The 16,773-nt window shown below is 41.8% G+C and overlaps 1 protein-coding gene across 9 annotated transcripts in view; it reads left to right on the forward strand.

The window, feature by feature from the left end:
* The window catches only part of DOCK3 (dedicator of cytokinesis 3), a 190,896-nt gene that overhangs the window by 124,979 nt on the left and 49,144 nt on the right, over positions 1-16,773 (forward strand). For 8 of the 9 annotated variants that reach the window (XM_027730440.2, XM_027729618.2, XM_027729774.2 and 5 more), the window contains exons 16-26: positions 182-344; positions 802-908; positions 1,584-1,755; positions 2,411-2,508; positions 4,421-4,504; positions 4,843-4,943; positions 6,201-6,282; positions 10,480-10,650; positions 14,078-14,270; positions 14,778-14,905; positions 15,869-16,015. In XM_027730440.2, the coding sequence (XP_027586241.1) occupies positions 182-344; positions 802-908; positions 1,584-1,755; positions 2,411-2,508; positions 4,421-4,504; positions 4,843-4,943; positions 6,201-6,282; positions 10,480-10,650; positions 14,078-14,270; positions 14,778-14,905; positions 15,869-16,015 (1,446 nt within the window). The remainder of the gene's footprint in view (positions 1-181; positions 345-801; positions 909-1,583; positions 1,756-2,410; positions 2,509-4,420; positions 4,505-4,842; positions 4,944-6,200; positions 6,283-10,479; positions 10,651-14,077; positions 14,271-14,777; positions 14,906-15,868; positions 16,016-16,773) is intronic. The other variant, XM_027729947.2, reaches the window with a different exon arrangement.

A 16,773-nucleotide genomic window follows, 5' to 3' on the forward strand; every position in this document is an offset into this window, starting at 1 on the left:
AACAGAGTTTAAAGATCTCTTAAAAAATTTCACATTTCATTGTGTCTGAGTTTCTGCTCTGACTCTTGTTTTATGTCTGCAGAAAGATATGAATTATATAAAGGTTATCACCGTGGAATAAAATGACTCATCGGTAGTGATGTGATGTCTTCTCATGTGAAATTGTTTTCTTTTGTTGCAGGACTGCATCAGCCTGGGCTCAGGAGAGCCGAGCAGGAGTGCCTACCACTCCTTTGTGCTCTACCACAACAACAGCCCCCGCTGGGGGGAGATCATCAAGCTGCCCATCCCCATCGACAGGTTCCGGGGCTCCCACCTGCGCTTCGAGTTCAGGCACTGCTCCAGTGAGTGCCAGGAGCCCCCACTGCCAGCTTACATTTGGATGAGGCTGTTACTGGGTGGAAAGCAGGAAAGGGATGCCAACCTAAAATACAGTGAAGGGACCCTGCTAACCAGCTGATTGCTGGATTTATTAAACAGCATTTAAAAACATCATGAACAATCAGTGCAGGGCCAAGCACTTTGTACATGTTCTCCCCTGCTGTTCTTATGCTGTGTTTTTCTGTAGAATGTTTTCTTTACAGGATGATTAGTTTATATTTTGTTATGTTGTTTGATTTGAAGCTTGTCAGTCCTTTGCATAGAATTAGAAAGAAGAAATGAGAATTACAGAAGTTGTTTGTTCTGTAAGCTGTGTGCTTTTTGTTAGGCGTGTGGAGAAGTTAGTGAGTAACCTCGTGGTGTGTATGGACAGACAGAATATGTACTAAAACAATTCCTTCTTTCTATCTCTTGCTACAGCAAAAGACAAGGGAGAAAAGAAGCTCTTTGGTTTTGCGTTCACCCCTTTGATGAGAGATGATGGCACTACCTTGTCAGATGATATCCATGAGCTTTATGTTTATAAGGTACTGGTTCTTCTCTGCAGAATTTTCACCTGCTCATCTCCACTTTAAATGAGTAATGGTCATTACATTATCCTTTTCCCTCCTTATTAGAAGTATGTATGAGATTGATAGTTGTTTCAAAATTTTATAAATTCAAAATCACATGGTATGGATAGAGCCTTCTATTCTAAGTACAGCTCACCTTTTCCATGCAGATGATGATGATCTATCTGCTGCTAATCCCATCCATTTTGACCTCAAACACACTGGTGTTCGTGAGCATTCAGCAGTTCTTCCAGCTTATGGTGTTACTCTGTGCCTTTGTGTGGTGACATTATGCTGTACTTCAAATGCATCATGTTACTACAGCTTGGCAGCCCTGCAATGAAGGATTTGGGGGGGTGCTTTTTCTTACCTGGGTTTATTTCTTCAGTACAGTTTTCAGACAGCAGTTGTACAGTTGGAAGATCTTGATAAGTTCTAAAGAGTCAGTGCTTAGGAGCCCACACTTTGTAGGGCTGGGCCTGTTTTGTGTGTGCACAGGCCCCAAAGGTGGTAAGCACAGCTTTTTCTTAGAAGTGTTTCTGTGCACCCAATAAAAAGATCAATAAAAGTACTGTTAGGCAACTGCTGAGGCTGTGAGCATGTGGGATGAGATGGACTAGGTACAGTCCATTCCGTGTCCTGTGCCCACAGTGTGATGAGAACAGCACCTTTAACAACCACGCCCTGTACCTGGGGCTGCCCTGCTGCAAAGAGGATTACAACGGCTGCCCCAACATCCCCTCCAGCCTCATCTTCCAGCGCAGCACCAAAGAGACCTTCTCAGTCTCCACACAGCTTTCTTCTACCAAACTGACCCAGAATGGTGAGTAGCTCATCCTTCAGAATTGCCCAAGGCAGCAGGAGTTACAGAAGAGAGCAATAAGATGTTTGTGTTTTGCTTATTTTACTAAAATATTCTTTGGTTATAATTTCATTATATATACCGTGCTGTTTCTAAAATGAGCAGAAACTTCTCTTGAGGAAATAAGGATATTGACAGGTGGCAGAGAAATTACAGACATTATGTAAGAGCATTACAGGGTTAAAATGTTAAAGCAGAGTTAATTTTCATTAAATGATTGTAGAACAAAAAAGTACAATGTTAGCACTTCTACACAATCCAAAATATATTTTGTTTGGGTTTTACAAAGTTACTAAGTAAGTAAAAATATGTCACAGCAGCATCCCTGAAGCACAAGAAGACAGGATTGGATTGTCCCCCTTACAAGTCAAGTCACATAGGGGAAAATGCAGCCTTTATTCTTTTTAAAGCACTTTACCATTCCTCCATTCATTTCTCTGTTTGTGCTATTGACTTACTCAGTGTTTTCCTTCTTGTTTTCTGCTATATATGTATTATTTCCCAAGAAATGAGAACTGTAAGAGGTGAAGTGTAACATGTGATGAATCTCTGGTGGGTTTGGGGTCCCCATTCTTCCCTCTGTGTGGTTCCAGCTCTTTCTCCCTCTGTTCTGCAGTGGATCTGCTTGCCCTGCTGAAGTGGAAGGCTTACCCAGATCGTGTGATGGATATTCTGGGAAGACTGAGGCACGTCAGTGGCGAGGAAATTGTTAAGGTACTACATGAAATAACAGTCTGGGATAGTGAATTCAGACCCACATTCAGGCTTCTGAATGTTCCCTCTTACTGTGCTTTTTGATTCACACTGTGAATTTTTATTGTGTATGAATTGGGATTGTATTATGATGTGAAACTGAGCAGGAAAATACATTCCAGGGATTAGTGGATAGTTAGTCCTTGGGGTCAAAATAGAGCTAATCCTTAGTAAAATTCCCTCAGCCAGCTGTGCTGGGAGTGTTGGGTCCCCAGCACCAGTTGTTCCAGTCTGCAGGCCCACACAGCTGCTGGAGCAGACACAGCCACTGGTAGAGGTGTTTTGGGCAGCCTTACCTGTTCCAGCAGTATTTCCTAAATGACAGTCTGAGACCTGGCCCAGGTGTGGTTAGTCCTTTCTAGAGTGGAGAAACAGCTGACTCAGAAAACTTGGCCTTCTCAAACAGGCAGTGCAGTCAATCTGCATTGATGTTTTGCAGATATCTTCCAAATGTCCCCATAAAGGACCTTGGAAGTTGGGTTTTGCTCAGGGGCCAGTGAACCATCCTGCACACCCCTTTTCCTATCCCAGCACTGTGAACTGCTGCCTAGAGCACCACTTGCTCTCTAGTGCATCCAACCACCACCATTTCTGTCTCCCAGCTCATGATTTCACCATGTTTTGTAACCACTGTTGCTCTACGTGACAGTCCTCGTGTGACCTGAACTTCCTTAGGTCCGAGGAACTTTAAACTGCATTTGAATATTTGTAGTCTCAGCAAAATAACCCTGCATTTCACATATCCCTCTGATAATTTTAGGGGTGCTGAGAACTCTCCCTGTTTCTGTAAATTGAGAAGTAAAAGATGATTTGTAACAGCAAACAACCAAGGAGAAGAAACCAAAGTCAAATCCCCTCACTTCATTAGTAATTTATGATTAAAGCCACTTCACTGTAACTCATTTGAATGTTGCCATATCTGGAATGTTAGTCTTCCTGATAGCTTGGTAACAGTAACAGAAGAGCACAAACCCCATCTATATTGCAATTCTTCAAGAATGTCCTGTTTTGTATACTTTGTTTGCAGGGCAGGACAAGTATCTGTTTTTTAGAGAAAGACAAAGAAAGATGTGGATGAAATAATTTCGTGGGGAGAAGTAATTGATTCCCTCCATAAATTCAGCTGCCATTTGGCACTGGGATATGAAGAACAGAATGCAGTAATTCAGAAAAAAAGAAGTTTTATCATTCCAGAGACTTCATAAATTGTCATAATTTATTTCTTGTTTTCCACATTATAAATTTAAGTAGAATAGATTAAAAAATCATGAGAGAATGTGCAATTGATGGTCTTGAGCATCCTCCTTCACGCTCATCCTTTTGAAGACTGTGCTTTCAGGAAGAAAATCACTGAATTGTCAGTGCTCAGCAAGCTGAGATATTAGGGGAGGAAAGAAACAACTGGCAATATGTAACAGGACCCAATTAATGCTTGTTAGGAAAGCTTTACTTGCTGTCATATAACAAAAGTTTTCAGTATTAAACATAATTTGGAGCACCAGTTAATGTTCTTCCAAACCTTAAATTTGATGCTGAACAGTCCCTGATACACTCTAATGACTGCTATTCTTGTTAGGCAGCACTTTTAGTCAGCTCACAGTGAGAGGAACACTCAGTCAAGTTTACAAATCAGCCATGCAGTACATACTCCTTATTTTTTGTTTTTCTGTCATTTTTTTTTTTAGAAATACTTCTTGTAAAGAAAAAAAATCTTCTTAGTAAAAATCAAATTATATGGATGAAACTGAAGTGGTTTGTCCTCGGCAAGTTTTTCACAAAGATACCAACATGTATGAACTAATTAAAGCAGGGGAGGAATAACCTTTTGAGTACAATTTAATTTGAAATTCTTTGTTTGTTTGTGTCATTTTAGTTCCTACAAGATATTCTGGACACGTTGTTTGTAGTTTTGGATGACAACACAGAGAAGTATGGTCTGCTGGTCTTTCAGTCTTTGGTAAGCTCCTGGATTGTTATTTATCTCATGTTCAGTGAGTTTTAAGTTTCTTGTCATCACGTTGCTAGTATTTTACTTCTGTGAAATATGAAACATTCAGCTGGATCCAACCTTATGTTTTCTGTAATGATCTTGGGTGAGGAGGGCAGGACAACCTCGGCAGATCTGAGGGCAGCAATATCTGCTCTCACTTGGGAGAAGCAAACAGTGACACAGACACTGCTTAAAGGAGCTCATGTATTTCATTGTTCCTTAGCTTGGGTAGCTTGTTTATAGATACTTAGCAACAAAGTGCAGTTCCCTGTAGTGTGGGTTCATCACTCCTTCATCTCCCCCAGGTGTTCATCATCAACCTGCTGCGTGACAGCAAGTACTTCCATTTCCGGCCCGTGATGGACACCTACATCCAGAAGCACTTTGCAGGAGCTCTGGCTTACAAGTAGGTTTTGTTTATCCACCACTGGAGTGATGTCACCATCAGAATCACACCCTTCCTTTCAGCAGTGGTTTCCAAAAGTAGAATTACTCAGCTGGAAGTTTTCCAGCACAGCTGTAGGGAAAAGCTGCCGAGTGTCACCCGAGTGTGGCCAGACTTGGGCATTTCTCTTACCCTTCTGAACTGGCAAATCTTGCTTTCTCTTTTTTTTTGACTGAAGAGACACTCAGCAACAGTTCATTATCAGTCTGTACTAATGAGCTACCAGGAGCATACACATTCCTTGTCTTAAGGATGTTGGGATACAAGCCTGGAGTGAAAGCTCAGAGAAGTAACTTTAACTTCCTTTTCCAGACTAGACAGGTTTTCACATAAGATGATGTTCTGTTTGATTGCAATCTAATGTCAGCAGATCATAAATTTAAATTTCAGTTACTTTGAAGATTCTGCCTTATTTTCTAGTATTCAAAGAGTCTTGCATCAGATAATGAGATAGATTTTCTTAAAGCAGTAACAGTTCTCAGTCAGGGTGTTGGTTTTCTTTTCTCTTAGACCATTTCCTTTGTATTTTTGAGAATATTTTATCTTTGGCCACAATAAACTATTAAAACCAGCTTATAATTGGTTTTGATTGTTTTAAACTATTCACATTTGTGTGTAATTAAAATAAATATAAAATATATTCTGTCAATGGCAGGTACAAACCCATAGATACTATACAACACTAGAAGGCATAGTCATGTTCAGAAGATAAAAAGGTGTTCTGCTTTGTGTTGTCACCTCTTTCAGACAAAACAAATGGTTTTTGTTAGTGATGTCTGAAATAAAACATGGTTTTAATACACCATTATAACAGTCCAGATGGTGGTGTGTGCTTGGGAAAATAGATGTATGTATTTTCTTTGTGATATTAGTTTCTAAAAACTTAGACGAGAGCTGAAATTTCTTATTACAAAAAGAAGATATATTTTGGTCTTAGAACCATGCCTTTACCAAAACTGTCTCTTTAATAACATCTTTTTTATGTTGTCTTAGTGTTCCTTATGATCTAAGTCAATTATAGAGAAGAAATTATTTTCTGGTTTTGAAACTTAAATAAATGCAAATATTACATAAGTTCAGTGTCAAGGACAGCTATAAGTGACCACTGAAATGAAGTGAAATGAGGCTGTTTTGTAGATCTCTCCCGACAAGCAAACTGTTTGTTGCCTGTCTGCTTTTAAAGCAGTGCTGAAGGTTCCTTTTCCCTGTCCCATGCAGGGAGCTGATCCGCTGTTTGAAGTGGTACATGGACCGCTCGGCGGAGCTCGTGCGCCAGGACCACATCCAGGAGGCAATGAGGGTATGTATCCAGTGGAAGTGTTGGCTGGCAGTCCCATCTGGGACTACAAGCTGTAAATACAGTCAAGGGTAGTGTGGCACTGACTTGTTATTTGTTTAACCAGATTTTTTCATATATATATATATATGTACCCTCAATTTTAATTTTAGGGAGAGATTCACTCTTGTGCAGAAAAAAATGGAAGAATCATGTATCCTTAAGTCCTTTTGCAGCCCTGTGGAGAATTTTAGTAGGACTTACATCCATGGCCAGTGCACTTACACTCCATTTATGTGGTCTGCCCCATGCCTTTCAAGCAGCAACATTTTTAAATGTAAAGGTGCTGTGGATCAAAGATTTGCTTTTCGTTTCTGGCTGTGGCACAGCTCCATTGTACTATGGGTTGAAACTCTGGAGTATTTTAAGCAGCAGATAAATGAGCCTTTAACTGGATGGAGATTTTTTGAATTAGTGCTGCACAGGGCCTGAGCCACAGTTCCATGACAAGAGTACGATCTCACAGGAGGGCACGGCTTTCCAATGGGGTGTGAAACACCAGGAATGTTTTTGCTGCTATTAGAGAGAAATCAGAGAATAAATCAAGTGTTAGTTTTACCTTGTGTAATTGTAAGCCGGGAAGATGGTGTGTCGAGTACATGAATACAAGATTCCAAAATTTGCAGGAAGGTGTTTCTCTTTGGTTGAATGTTCTGTCTCTGCTGCTGTCCAAACACTTGGGTCTGGGTACTTGTAGAACTGGTAGCAGTGGCAGCATTGGCACTTGGTTTTTCTCACTTGTCAGTACAAATGGGTGAAGCATCTCCCAGGGGAAGCACAACGTCACTGCCATTGACTCACTTTCCATCCTGTTAGGATCCTACTCAGATTATACAAGGGTATTTAAACCAGTGTTTAATTTGTCCTGTGTAGATATTTACATCTTCTTTGTCGTGTTTTTCAACCACAGATTCATAGGGAATAGTAAAAATAGGGCAAAGACATCTTTTCAAGAAATTATTCTTTTTCTCCCCCATCCTTATCCTTCCTCCTTTTTTTTTAATTGCAAAGAAATCTATTAAAATTATGAGATGAGAGGAAGATCTCTAGCTGGAATGACTTCGAGGAGATTTTCTTCCCTCTCAAACCACTCATTAGTGCTATATGCAGTGCAGCAAATGGAGATGTAGGATATTGTCCCTATGTGATCTGCATTTTTTGAATGTCATAGCAGTCCTCTTTGGAAATAGTAACGGTATGAATGCTGGAATGTCTCTCAGAAGCTGGGATTAGTCAGCTTACTGTTTGTGAATAAGGCATGTTCTGTCTAGGGATCCAAGGCAACTCTTTGCCTACTGGGAATCTCGAGGACTTGTAGCTGTTCCCTCCATGAGTGAGGTCAGTTTGAAGACCTGACAGCCCAAGCCTTTCCAAGCACAGGAATTACAATTACCACCAGAGTCTGTGCAGACCTAACAGCACATCCTCCACCACCCACACTGCTGCCACATCTTATTCAGACAGTTGCCTTTGCAGGTGTATCTTGGAGGCCCAAATTAAGGTCTTTATTTTCTTTCTGTTACAGCCAAGTGATTGATTTCGTTTCCTTCTTTGTTTCCAGATTTTATTTCAGGCATTTGGAGCAAGTTTGTACCAAACCCATTATCATTGCTAATGTGTCATTACCAGTGCTAAATTCTGCTGGGAATTTCTGTGGTCTTTGCTGTGTTCACTACATTCCTTGCATTAGTAGTTCTTATACTAAGAAAACAGGATAGCTCCTGATCCCTTTTTCCCTGAATTAGCTGTTAAGTGCAGTACCCTAAGGCTGGTGTTGAAATATCTCTGCACTCTTTTTTGGCTCTTGACCAGTCTTGCACATTCATGATGGATATGCAGATGTCTCATAGGATTCTGTTTTCCAACCCTGGCAGTAGCAAGTGGTGCTCTAGAGTATTTCTAAAATTTCTCACCACCCTCAAGACCGCTCTTAATTCTCAAAAAACTCCTGTGAAACTCTAACTCGTCTCCTGAGGAACTGTAATGAAAAGGACATCTCTACCTGTGCTAGAACACATTATATCATGCCCCTTTATTACATCCTATACCAAGCTCCACATAAGCTGCATCTGGGTACAGCTGCCTGTGCCTCCCTGGAGCCTTCTGTAATGAAGTGTCCATGAATGGCTCCACAGCCAGTTTTATTGTCCCTACTAATCATGGCAAAACTTAGGAAGCTTCTGTAGGAGATGCCCTTCCAGCTTCAGTTACCTTCCAGTAGTGGAACCACAGGTGGGTTTTGCCTGGATTGAGGAACCTGCTCACAGGGGAGAGGCGTTTGCTCACCAATGGCATGAACATGCAGACAGACTACTCTTGTGAGGGACCTCCTTTAATTTGATGCTGATTTTTTTATACCCTGCCAAACATAAGAGAAGGCTGGAATTTTATTTCAGGGCACTTCTGTGTCTTTAGGCACATACACACATCATGGTTGTGATTTTGTAGGTAGGTAGAGTCAAAGTTATTCCCAGGTGCTGACTGTGCTAACAAGACTTGGTTTGTGTTTTTAGCATCCCAGCCATGTGCCTGCAGACACATGGAACTTTGCACTTCACTGCCTGTGTGGGCACATTGTTCAGGTTCTAAGGATGTGCAGAGCCCTGCCATTTCCCCTTCCACAGGGAATTATGGAAGTTCATACAGAAATCTTCTGACTCATTGCAAAACATAAGCTTCACATTGAAGTTACGAGCTTTCAGGTTAGAATTATGGTTGTCTGTACCAAAGCTATAAAACAGCTCATGTGAGCACTGACTGTGCTGGATTTGGTGTTAGCACAGAGATGTTAACCTGGAAGAGCTGACTGTGAACCAACTGGCCTTTGTCTGGAAACCAGCCAGAAATGCAGTTGTTCTTTCCTGATGAAGTTCTTTGGTGTAAGGAAGCTTCACTGGGAGATGATTTAATGCAGAAGTATAAATAATGTACTGCTGAATTGCCAAAGCTCCATGATTTCTGAAAAAGGAAAAAAAAAGGCTGTCAGAGCCAGTGGCATTTTTGAAATCTGTGACTGCTGAATCTCCAGCCTCTTTATTTCCTGTGCTGAATTTTGAGGATATCATCAAACTATGCATCATGATCCTGTTTTCATTGTGAATCATGATAAGCACTAAGGGAGGGAAGTGAAGACCAGTGTCACTGATACTTAGTGCATTTTCATGTTGACAGTTGTGTGCACCAAGTGATCAGAAAGGCCGTGTGGGATGTCACCCTGCAGGGTTGGTGTCTGGGAGAACTGTTGATAGGTTGGTAACTTGTCACAGCTGCACAGAACAGTGTGTTTTCTTCATCGACGTTGATAAGTGCAGTTCTCTATAATGCCATTTACAAAATTTTACAGATGTTTAGGTTGCAAATTCAGATTTCCCCTGAAGGTGTCACAGAACAACTTACCATTCTACCACAAACAAACCCAGTGCTAGTCCTGCATCTCTCACACATCACGTACTGGGTTGAATTCCACCTTGGGTGTGGGTTATTCTCCCTCTGCTGGGTGCTCTCCAGGTTTCATGTGGGATAAAAAAAGGAAGACACCTTAACTTATCGCAGTGTGAAGTAAAGAGGTGCTCACTGCAGTGCTGCTGCTTGTCCTGTGCTGCCAGAGGGCTTCACGTGCTGCCCTTGTCTCCTATTTCTGCATCTGCATTTATTTCTGTTGTGCATGTGGCTGCCAGAAATAAAGGTGAACGTTGCTGTTGTGTTCAAATTGAAAAGTAGATTTACTTATTTCCAGGTAACCGTTCTGCTGTTCCAATGACAGCGCACTGATTGTAATCTAGATTAGCTAGCTCAAATAATTAATGGTACAATTTGAAAGTAAACTGGAGAACAGCTTCTTTTGTCACTTCAGTCATTGTACCAAGATTTTCCTAAAATTATGTAACTCATATTTGTCTGTTTGACTTCAGTGCATAGTTTTTTTGTTAGTGGGACATGCTAGTAACAAAGATCATTGGCTGAGAATGGGTACTTGCCTATGATTAGCTCTTCCTTAACTGAATTATATAACTTATAAAACCTGTTTTTCTTTCTCTTTTCTAAAGCTGAAGAATTTAGTAATTATGCACCTAGAATCTTTCCTGGTTCTCTTTAAAGCTCCTTTATTTTTCTTTCTCTCTTTTTCTCTGTCTTAATCTCCTTCCACTCCTGCTCCTTAAGGCCTTGGAATATCTTTTCAAGTTCATTGTCCAATCTCGGATCCTTTACTCCAGAGCTACTTGTGGAATGGAGGAGGAACAGTTCCGCTCCAGCATCCAGGAGCTTTTCCAGTCCATCAGATTTGTGCTCAGCTTGGACAGCAGGAGCTCTGAGACTCTCATCTTCACACAGGTTTGCTATTTTTTACACTTCCACTGGCAAACCAAGAGGCAGCTGTTTTCTGCACGGGTAGTAGTTGTGGGCACATGGGGATTAAATGCAGATTAATAGAGTTTTCCCCTCCAGCAAGCTGATGATTCTGGAAAACAACACAGCCAGTTGAAGGTGTCAGGCAGTAGCTTTGCACGGGTGAGCTGGACTGTGGGCTCTCAAGGGGAAGGTGACTTGTCACATGAGAACACAGTTTTTGCTCTTCACAAAAGTAAACTCATTAAGTCTCATTCACGTGTCTGACTGTTGGCCTCAAGAATTTTTAAATCCTTAATTATAGTAGTTCAAATCAATACTTACAGTCATAGCAGCATCACAGTTGAGAGGTTCAATTGACGTACTCACAGTCAGGTAAACTTAATTCCAGCATACACTAATATTATGGTCAGAATCATGTGCAGCCTGACCACAAGCATGTTGTGATACTCACATTTCATACATCACTTTGAATATGGCCCAGGGGACTTCACAAAGACTTCACGTGAGCTTAAGCTACTCCTCAGAGTGAGAATGGTGCTAAGTTTTGATTCCTATTTTAAAGATCACTGTACTACATTACATACTTCTGCATTTGAAAGTTCTAAACAGTAATGTCAAAAGTGCTGCATGTGCCTCTGCTCAGGTGTCAGAAGGGACCACCTAGAGTTCCCTGGTAACATGAAGGTGGTTTGTCCTCACTAATACAGAATTACAGATGTTCTGAATGCCTGCTGTGGTTTGCCATAGCAGCAGCTGCTGTGAATGGTGCAGCCAGGCAGTGACTCCACTGGTTAGGGAAGCTGCCAGTGCTGTGATCTCTTTCTTAAGGAGCTGCTCTGAAAGCTTTCGAGAACAGCTGCTCTAATCTTTTATTTAATCACCCACTAGTGGGTATGGTAAATGGGCCAGGAACATGAGAAATCAGTGCACAGAATTTTGCAGACAAAGTGATGGGGAATAGAAGCAGCATCTTATGATTGTTTTCCAGTTGTGTCGGTCACAAATACAGAGGGAGACTCACTTTGAGGATGGGGGTATTCTCCCTTTTTCTCTTTGTTTCTCTTTATTTATTTTTCCCTCCTTTCTCTCACTATGGTACTTCTTACTTTGGACTTTTGTAATTTATAAAGCCTGTCCTTGTTTAATCTTTGAAAAGTTTGCTTTTTGTTTCCCCCTTGCCACCGTGTTGCCCCTCGATCCCACTTGCCCCATAGGCCTCCCAGCCTGGAGGGCAGGCGAGCGGAGCCGGGACTTGTGCCCCACAAAAATGTGGGGGCACGTCAAGGCCGTCATTTAACTGTGTAAGTAACGACCCCACAGCTGCACAAGTGTTTTGTCATGGATGTTCCCAATTAATCTCTCTTCCTTACCCCAAACCCTCTTTTTCCTGCATATAAATTGGAATTTCACGTTTAAGTGGCTGGTACTTTGAAACTAGGAGATGTGGAGTATTTCAGTATTAATGGAACAGTTTATGGCATCCACACATTGAAAAGACAGTACTGAGGGTGTACACAAGATTCTGTAAGTCAAATTGTTCAGGAGAGCCAAGGATTTGTTTATATTTGATTATTAGTTCTGGAAATCTGGACAACTGGTAAATACCTATAGAAATGCTCGAGGCCCTGGCAAACATAATTTCCCTCACACTTGTGCTCGTCTCCAGGATATTTGAGAGATCTCAGTATAATTCTTTCCAGCAACGAGAGTAAAACTGATTTCCTTCCTTCCAGGCAATTAGTTTGACATGAGTAATGTTCCAGCCTATTTTAGGGTGTTGCACAAAAATGGGCCCTTCAGGGAACTGATGAAATGATGAAACCTCAAGGGAGCTCAGAGCTTCCTGAAGAGATCCCATACATACCCTCGGATTGCTGCTGGATATACAGAAATCATTCTGCTTTACAAATAATAGCTAGAAAGTTGAGGAAAACTTCTGTAAGGGGGCCAGCATTGTAATTTCACTGGTATTATCCCAAAGATAAAGATTTGTGACTGTTCCAGCCTTCCAAGAGTACCATGAGCTGTTGAGATGACTCAGACTTGTTGATTTTGTTAGTACATGGTATGTATGTAGCAACAAATAGGTGACAACACCCGGGAGGCTTTGTGGGGGTTTGTGTAATCTGAGCGGATGGTAACAAAATGAGGTGTTGAAAGAGGTAAACTTACATTCAGAATAATTTAATGAGCTCTGCAGTGTTAGTTGTAAAAATAACTTAGACTTTGCTCAAACACTATTAAATAGATTTTGTTGTTGTTTGATGGAAAAGATACTTGGAACACAGACTCGGCAAAGGACGAGGCTGGGTATTACATGGATTAGGGGAGGCATGTCAGTATGAGGGAGGTAGAGAAATGTTTATGCAATGGGAAAACAAGTCTGTGAGGAAAAGGAAATACTGAGAATACTGAAGTGGTGAGATTCTGGAAAGGCAAAGCTGAACAGAGATCTGCACAAATTCTGGTACATCTGAACTTCTGCAGAAACTCAGTGTGGTTTGTGTGGAGAACTTTGGGCAGGAGAGGTGGAAATGACACAAAGGGAAGAGTGGAAGTGGGGCCAGTTCAAGAAAGCAACCATGTAGGAATTTAAGTGGTTATAATGAGGAAGCAGGTATGGACCTTGGCTAGGATACAGAGGAAGAAAGAGAATTATAAAACATTAGAGGTGTGTGGCAGTTTTCTGGTAGGACATCATGTCTGTGCATCTTCAGCACAGGGCAGTGCATGGAATTTTCCACTCTTGTGAAGAAATTAATTGAAAAATGGGAAATAGGAGATGAAGAGGGTTTTGTTGCTGTTGTGCTGGTACTGTTTGCACTTGAGGAAGCACTTCCAAGGATAACTCCAGCTTACTGGAAATATCTGTTACTGCAGGAATCACATGTGCACTCGCATGATGTGATGCCTCCTTCACGTGAAATCACACCCCACCCCCTGTTGCAGAAATCCTGATGTCACATGGCAGTGCTGCTGTGGTTAAGGGTCTGCCAGCATGTTCTTCAGGATATTTTCTGAAGAGTTTTAACTGTCTTGGGTAGTTGTTTAGTACAAAAAATTTGTGTGGAACTCTAATCAGAAGCAAGTGTTGTATTTATTGAAAAAAGTAACTCAACAGAAATGGACTGTTTTTGTCCTCTGATACCTCAGTTTTTTCCTGTGTTTTAAGCTGTGTCCTGAAGTGCAGCCTTTGAAGCTGTACCTGTGTGCTCCACTTACTGTGAGAGTATTGCAGCAGCACTTGATGTTTATATACTACGTGTGATTCGTTCACGGCGAACTTCAGGAATCACAAAAACATGAACAGCAGCCATAGCAGCCCTTCTGGCAGACCCTTAATTCAGTTTTGCTGCTGCTCCCATCTCACCGCCCCGGCTGCAGTGACAGAGTTCCCGTCCCTCCCCAGGCCGCTCTGCTGAACTCCTTCCCCGCCATCTTTGACGAGCTGCTGCAGATGTTCACGGTGCAGGAGGTGGCCGAGTTCGTGCGGGGCACCCTGGGCAGCATGCCCAGCACTGTGCACATCGGGCAGTCCATGGACGTGGTGAAGCTCCAGTCCATCGCCCGCACCGTCGACAGCCGCCTCTTCTCCTTCTCAGGTGAGGCACCGGCACCCAGGGCCAGTCCTGCTGCTGACCCAGAGCACAAACACATCGTGTTATTTGGCCAGATCTCACTTGATGCTTTGCATTGCTCTGCTACTGTTGCCATGGGTAGGAAGAAAACCTCCTTTCCTTCTTATGCCTAAAGAAACAGGGGGATAGTCATGTGAGAAACCCACCACATTCCTTAAAAGTATCATTAATCTTCACAGTATAACTTCAGTATTTCTTCAGCTCAGCCTTCTAGTAATTCTTTTAAGAACTGAATGAAAAACGGTTGAAGACTGTGAGTTTATTTCACACATAAAAGTGTGAATGAAAGAAGTAATGAAGGTAATAGTGGGAGATAAAAAGCACCATTGGGTTTATCTTCTCTCAAGTTAGTGCACTCAAATTATTCTTCTCAGTGAGATGGTAACAGCACAGAATCTTGTTTAAACCATCTATTGTAATTGTTCATTGATATTTTTTTCCTTAAATTTGAAATTATTTTCCTTCTTTCAGAGTCCCGGCGCATCCTGCTACCTGTAGTTCTTCACCACATTCACCTTCACCTACGACAGCAGAAGGAGCTACTTATCTGCTCTGGGATCCTCAGTAGTATCTTCTCCATAATCAAGACCAGTTCTTTGGTAAATCTACTGCTTGATTATTTTTTTTTTTTAATTCCACCACTGATTTAGTAAAATGAAGACTGAGAGATTTTTATAGGTTAATACAGGTTTTTCGAAGAAACTTTTAAAAACAAAATTCTGCTAACTGTCATCAGGAGAACATCTGAAATGAGGGTCTGGATCTGTGTGTGTGACTCAGAGCATTCTGATTACACAGAGTTCTTGCTCTTAAAAGGAGAAAAACGCACACACATTCACCAGGTTTGACACTGTTTAATTTTCTTCATCCAAGCCCAGAACTTCGATGTCAGTGGAGTTTAAAAGCTCTACACAGCTCGAGGACTTGTAGTTCTGCAAGAGACAGTAACTAGCACTTTGTGATTCACATTAAGAGAATACTCTGAAATTATCCAATCAATGAAATCCCACTTAGTTCTGGAAATTGCTGCTGAGTTTAAACACCCAGCTTTGATGGTCATAATACTCTGATCTCAAATGGTAACCAGATCATTTAAAGCAATGCTCACAAAGAGGGGCTGGGGAAACTTCCCCAGCTGACTCTAAAGTAGGAAGCTCATGGTGCTAAATATAATTCAATGTGTGTTTCCAACTACAAGTCATGATTCTGTGTGAAAGGAATGAGATGGAAGGTATCATGGAAATCAACTAAAATAATACTGCCATGGAATAAAGGTTCCTGAACATAATTTGATCCCATTGTGGTTCTAGACCTTTGATTATAGATTTACCTTTATGGCCGTGACCATGAATGTTTCCATCAGAGAGTGTCGAGGTAACGCACACACGCGCTGGCAGAACAACAGGATCTGGGACCACTGAGGAATTTGGTTGCACTTTGAGCCTCTCTTACGGAGCTCTCTATCCAGATGAGCTTGTGGTATAGCTGACTCAGCAAAATTGTCTTTGCCAGTTCCATTCTCCCCAGTTTCTAACTGTCTGTTTGCTCACCACTTGCTGTAGGAGGGAGATGTCGTGGAGGAGGTTGAGATGATGGTGGAGAGCCTCCTGGACGTGCTTTTACAAACTCTGCTTACAATCATGAGTAAATCGCAGTCTCAGGAGGCGGTAAGAGGGCAGCGCTGCCCGCAGTGCACAGCAGAAATCACTGTTAGTAACTAACAATCAGTTTCTATTTCCTGCTTCTCTAACCTCTGGTTCAGTCCCTCACCACCACTGGCACCTCATCATCATCCCTGCTGCATGAACACCCAGGGCTTTGGCTCTTTCCCTTAATAAGCCACAAACCCGTTCCTTCCTCCATGCACTGCGGGAAGCAGTGGAGCTCAGGAAGCTTTTGTGCCTTTCCAGGTTATTTTCTTGTTTGTCTTTGCAGCTCTGATTGAGAGTTATTAATTAAAACTTGAGGCCTTGGGGAGCTGCCTCGAGCTTCACCCCTAAGTAGATGTCACCAAGGGCTAGATGAGCATGAGGTTGTGATTCCCAAGACTGAGAATGTGATAATGCTCAGTGATTGTCCCTTTGCTAAAACACCCTGGAGACCTTCTGTCCAGAGTCCCAGAGTATTTATTTATTATACTTTTTCCAAAGAAATTAAGAGATCCTAAGTCAAGTGAACTGTTGAGCTTGGTGGGGAAAGAGGGAGTGTCCAGGCTGTGTCCAGGCTGCCAGCATAAGCCACAGGGAAGAAATTTTTCTTTGCTGTGCAATGGAAGAGAAGAAAAGGAATAGAATTTTGCCATTCAGCTTTCTTCTTTTCTGGATTTGTGCCCTTTCCTATTCTAGCCTATTTCAGTCTATTTTTGCTTGTCGGAGTCTCTAATGCAGCTTTTGCACATTGTGGGATGTTGAGCTGCTGTTCAGAACATCCCTTTTTTAGACTTGCTTTTTTGTCAAGTGGCTGAAGC

Source organism: Pipra filicauda, unplaced genomic scaffold, assembly GCF_003945595.2.
Source record: "Pipra filicauda isolate LSUMZ 115617 unplaced genomic scaffold, ASM394559v2 scaffold102_size2360937_pilon, whole genome shotgun sequence".
In the NCBI taxonomy this organism is placed as follows: Eukaryota; Metazoa; Chordata; class Aves; order Passeriformes; family Pipridae; genus Pipra; species Pipra filicauda.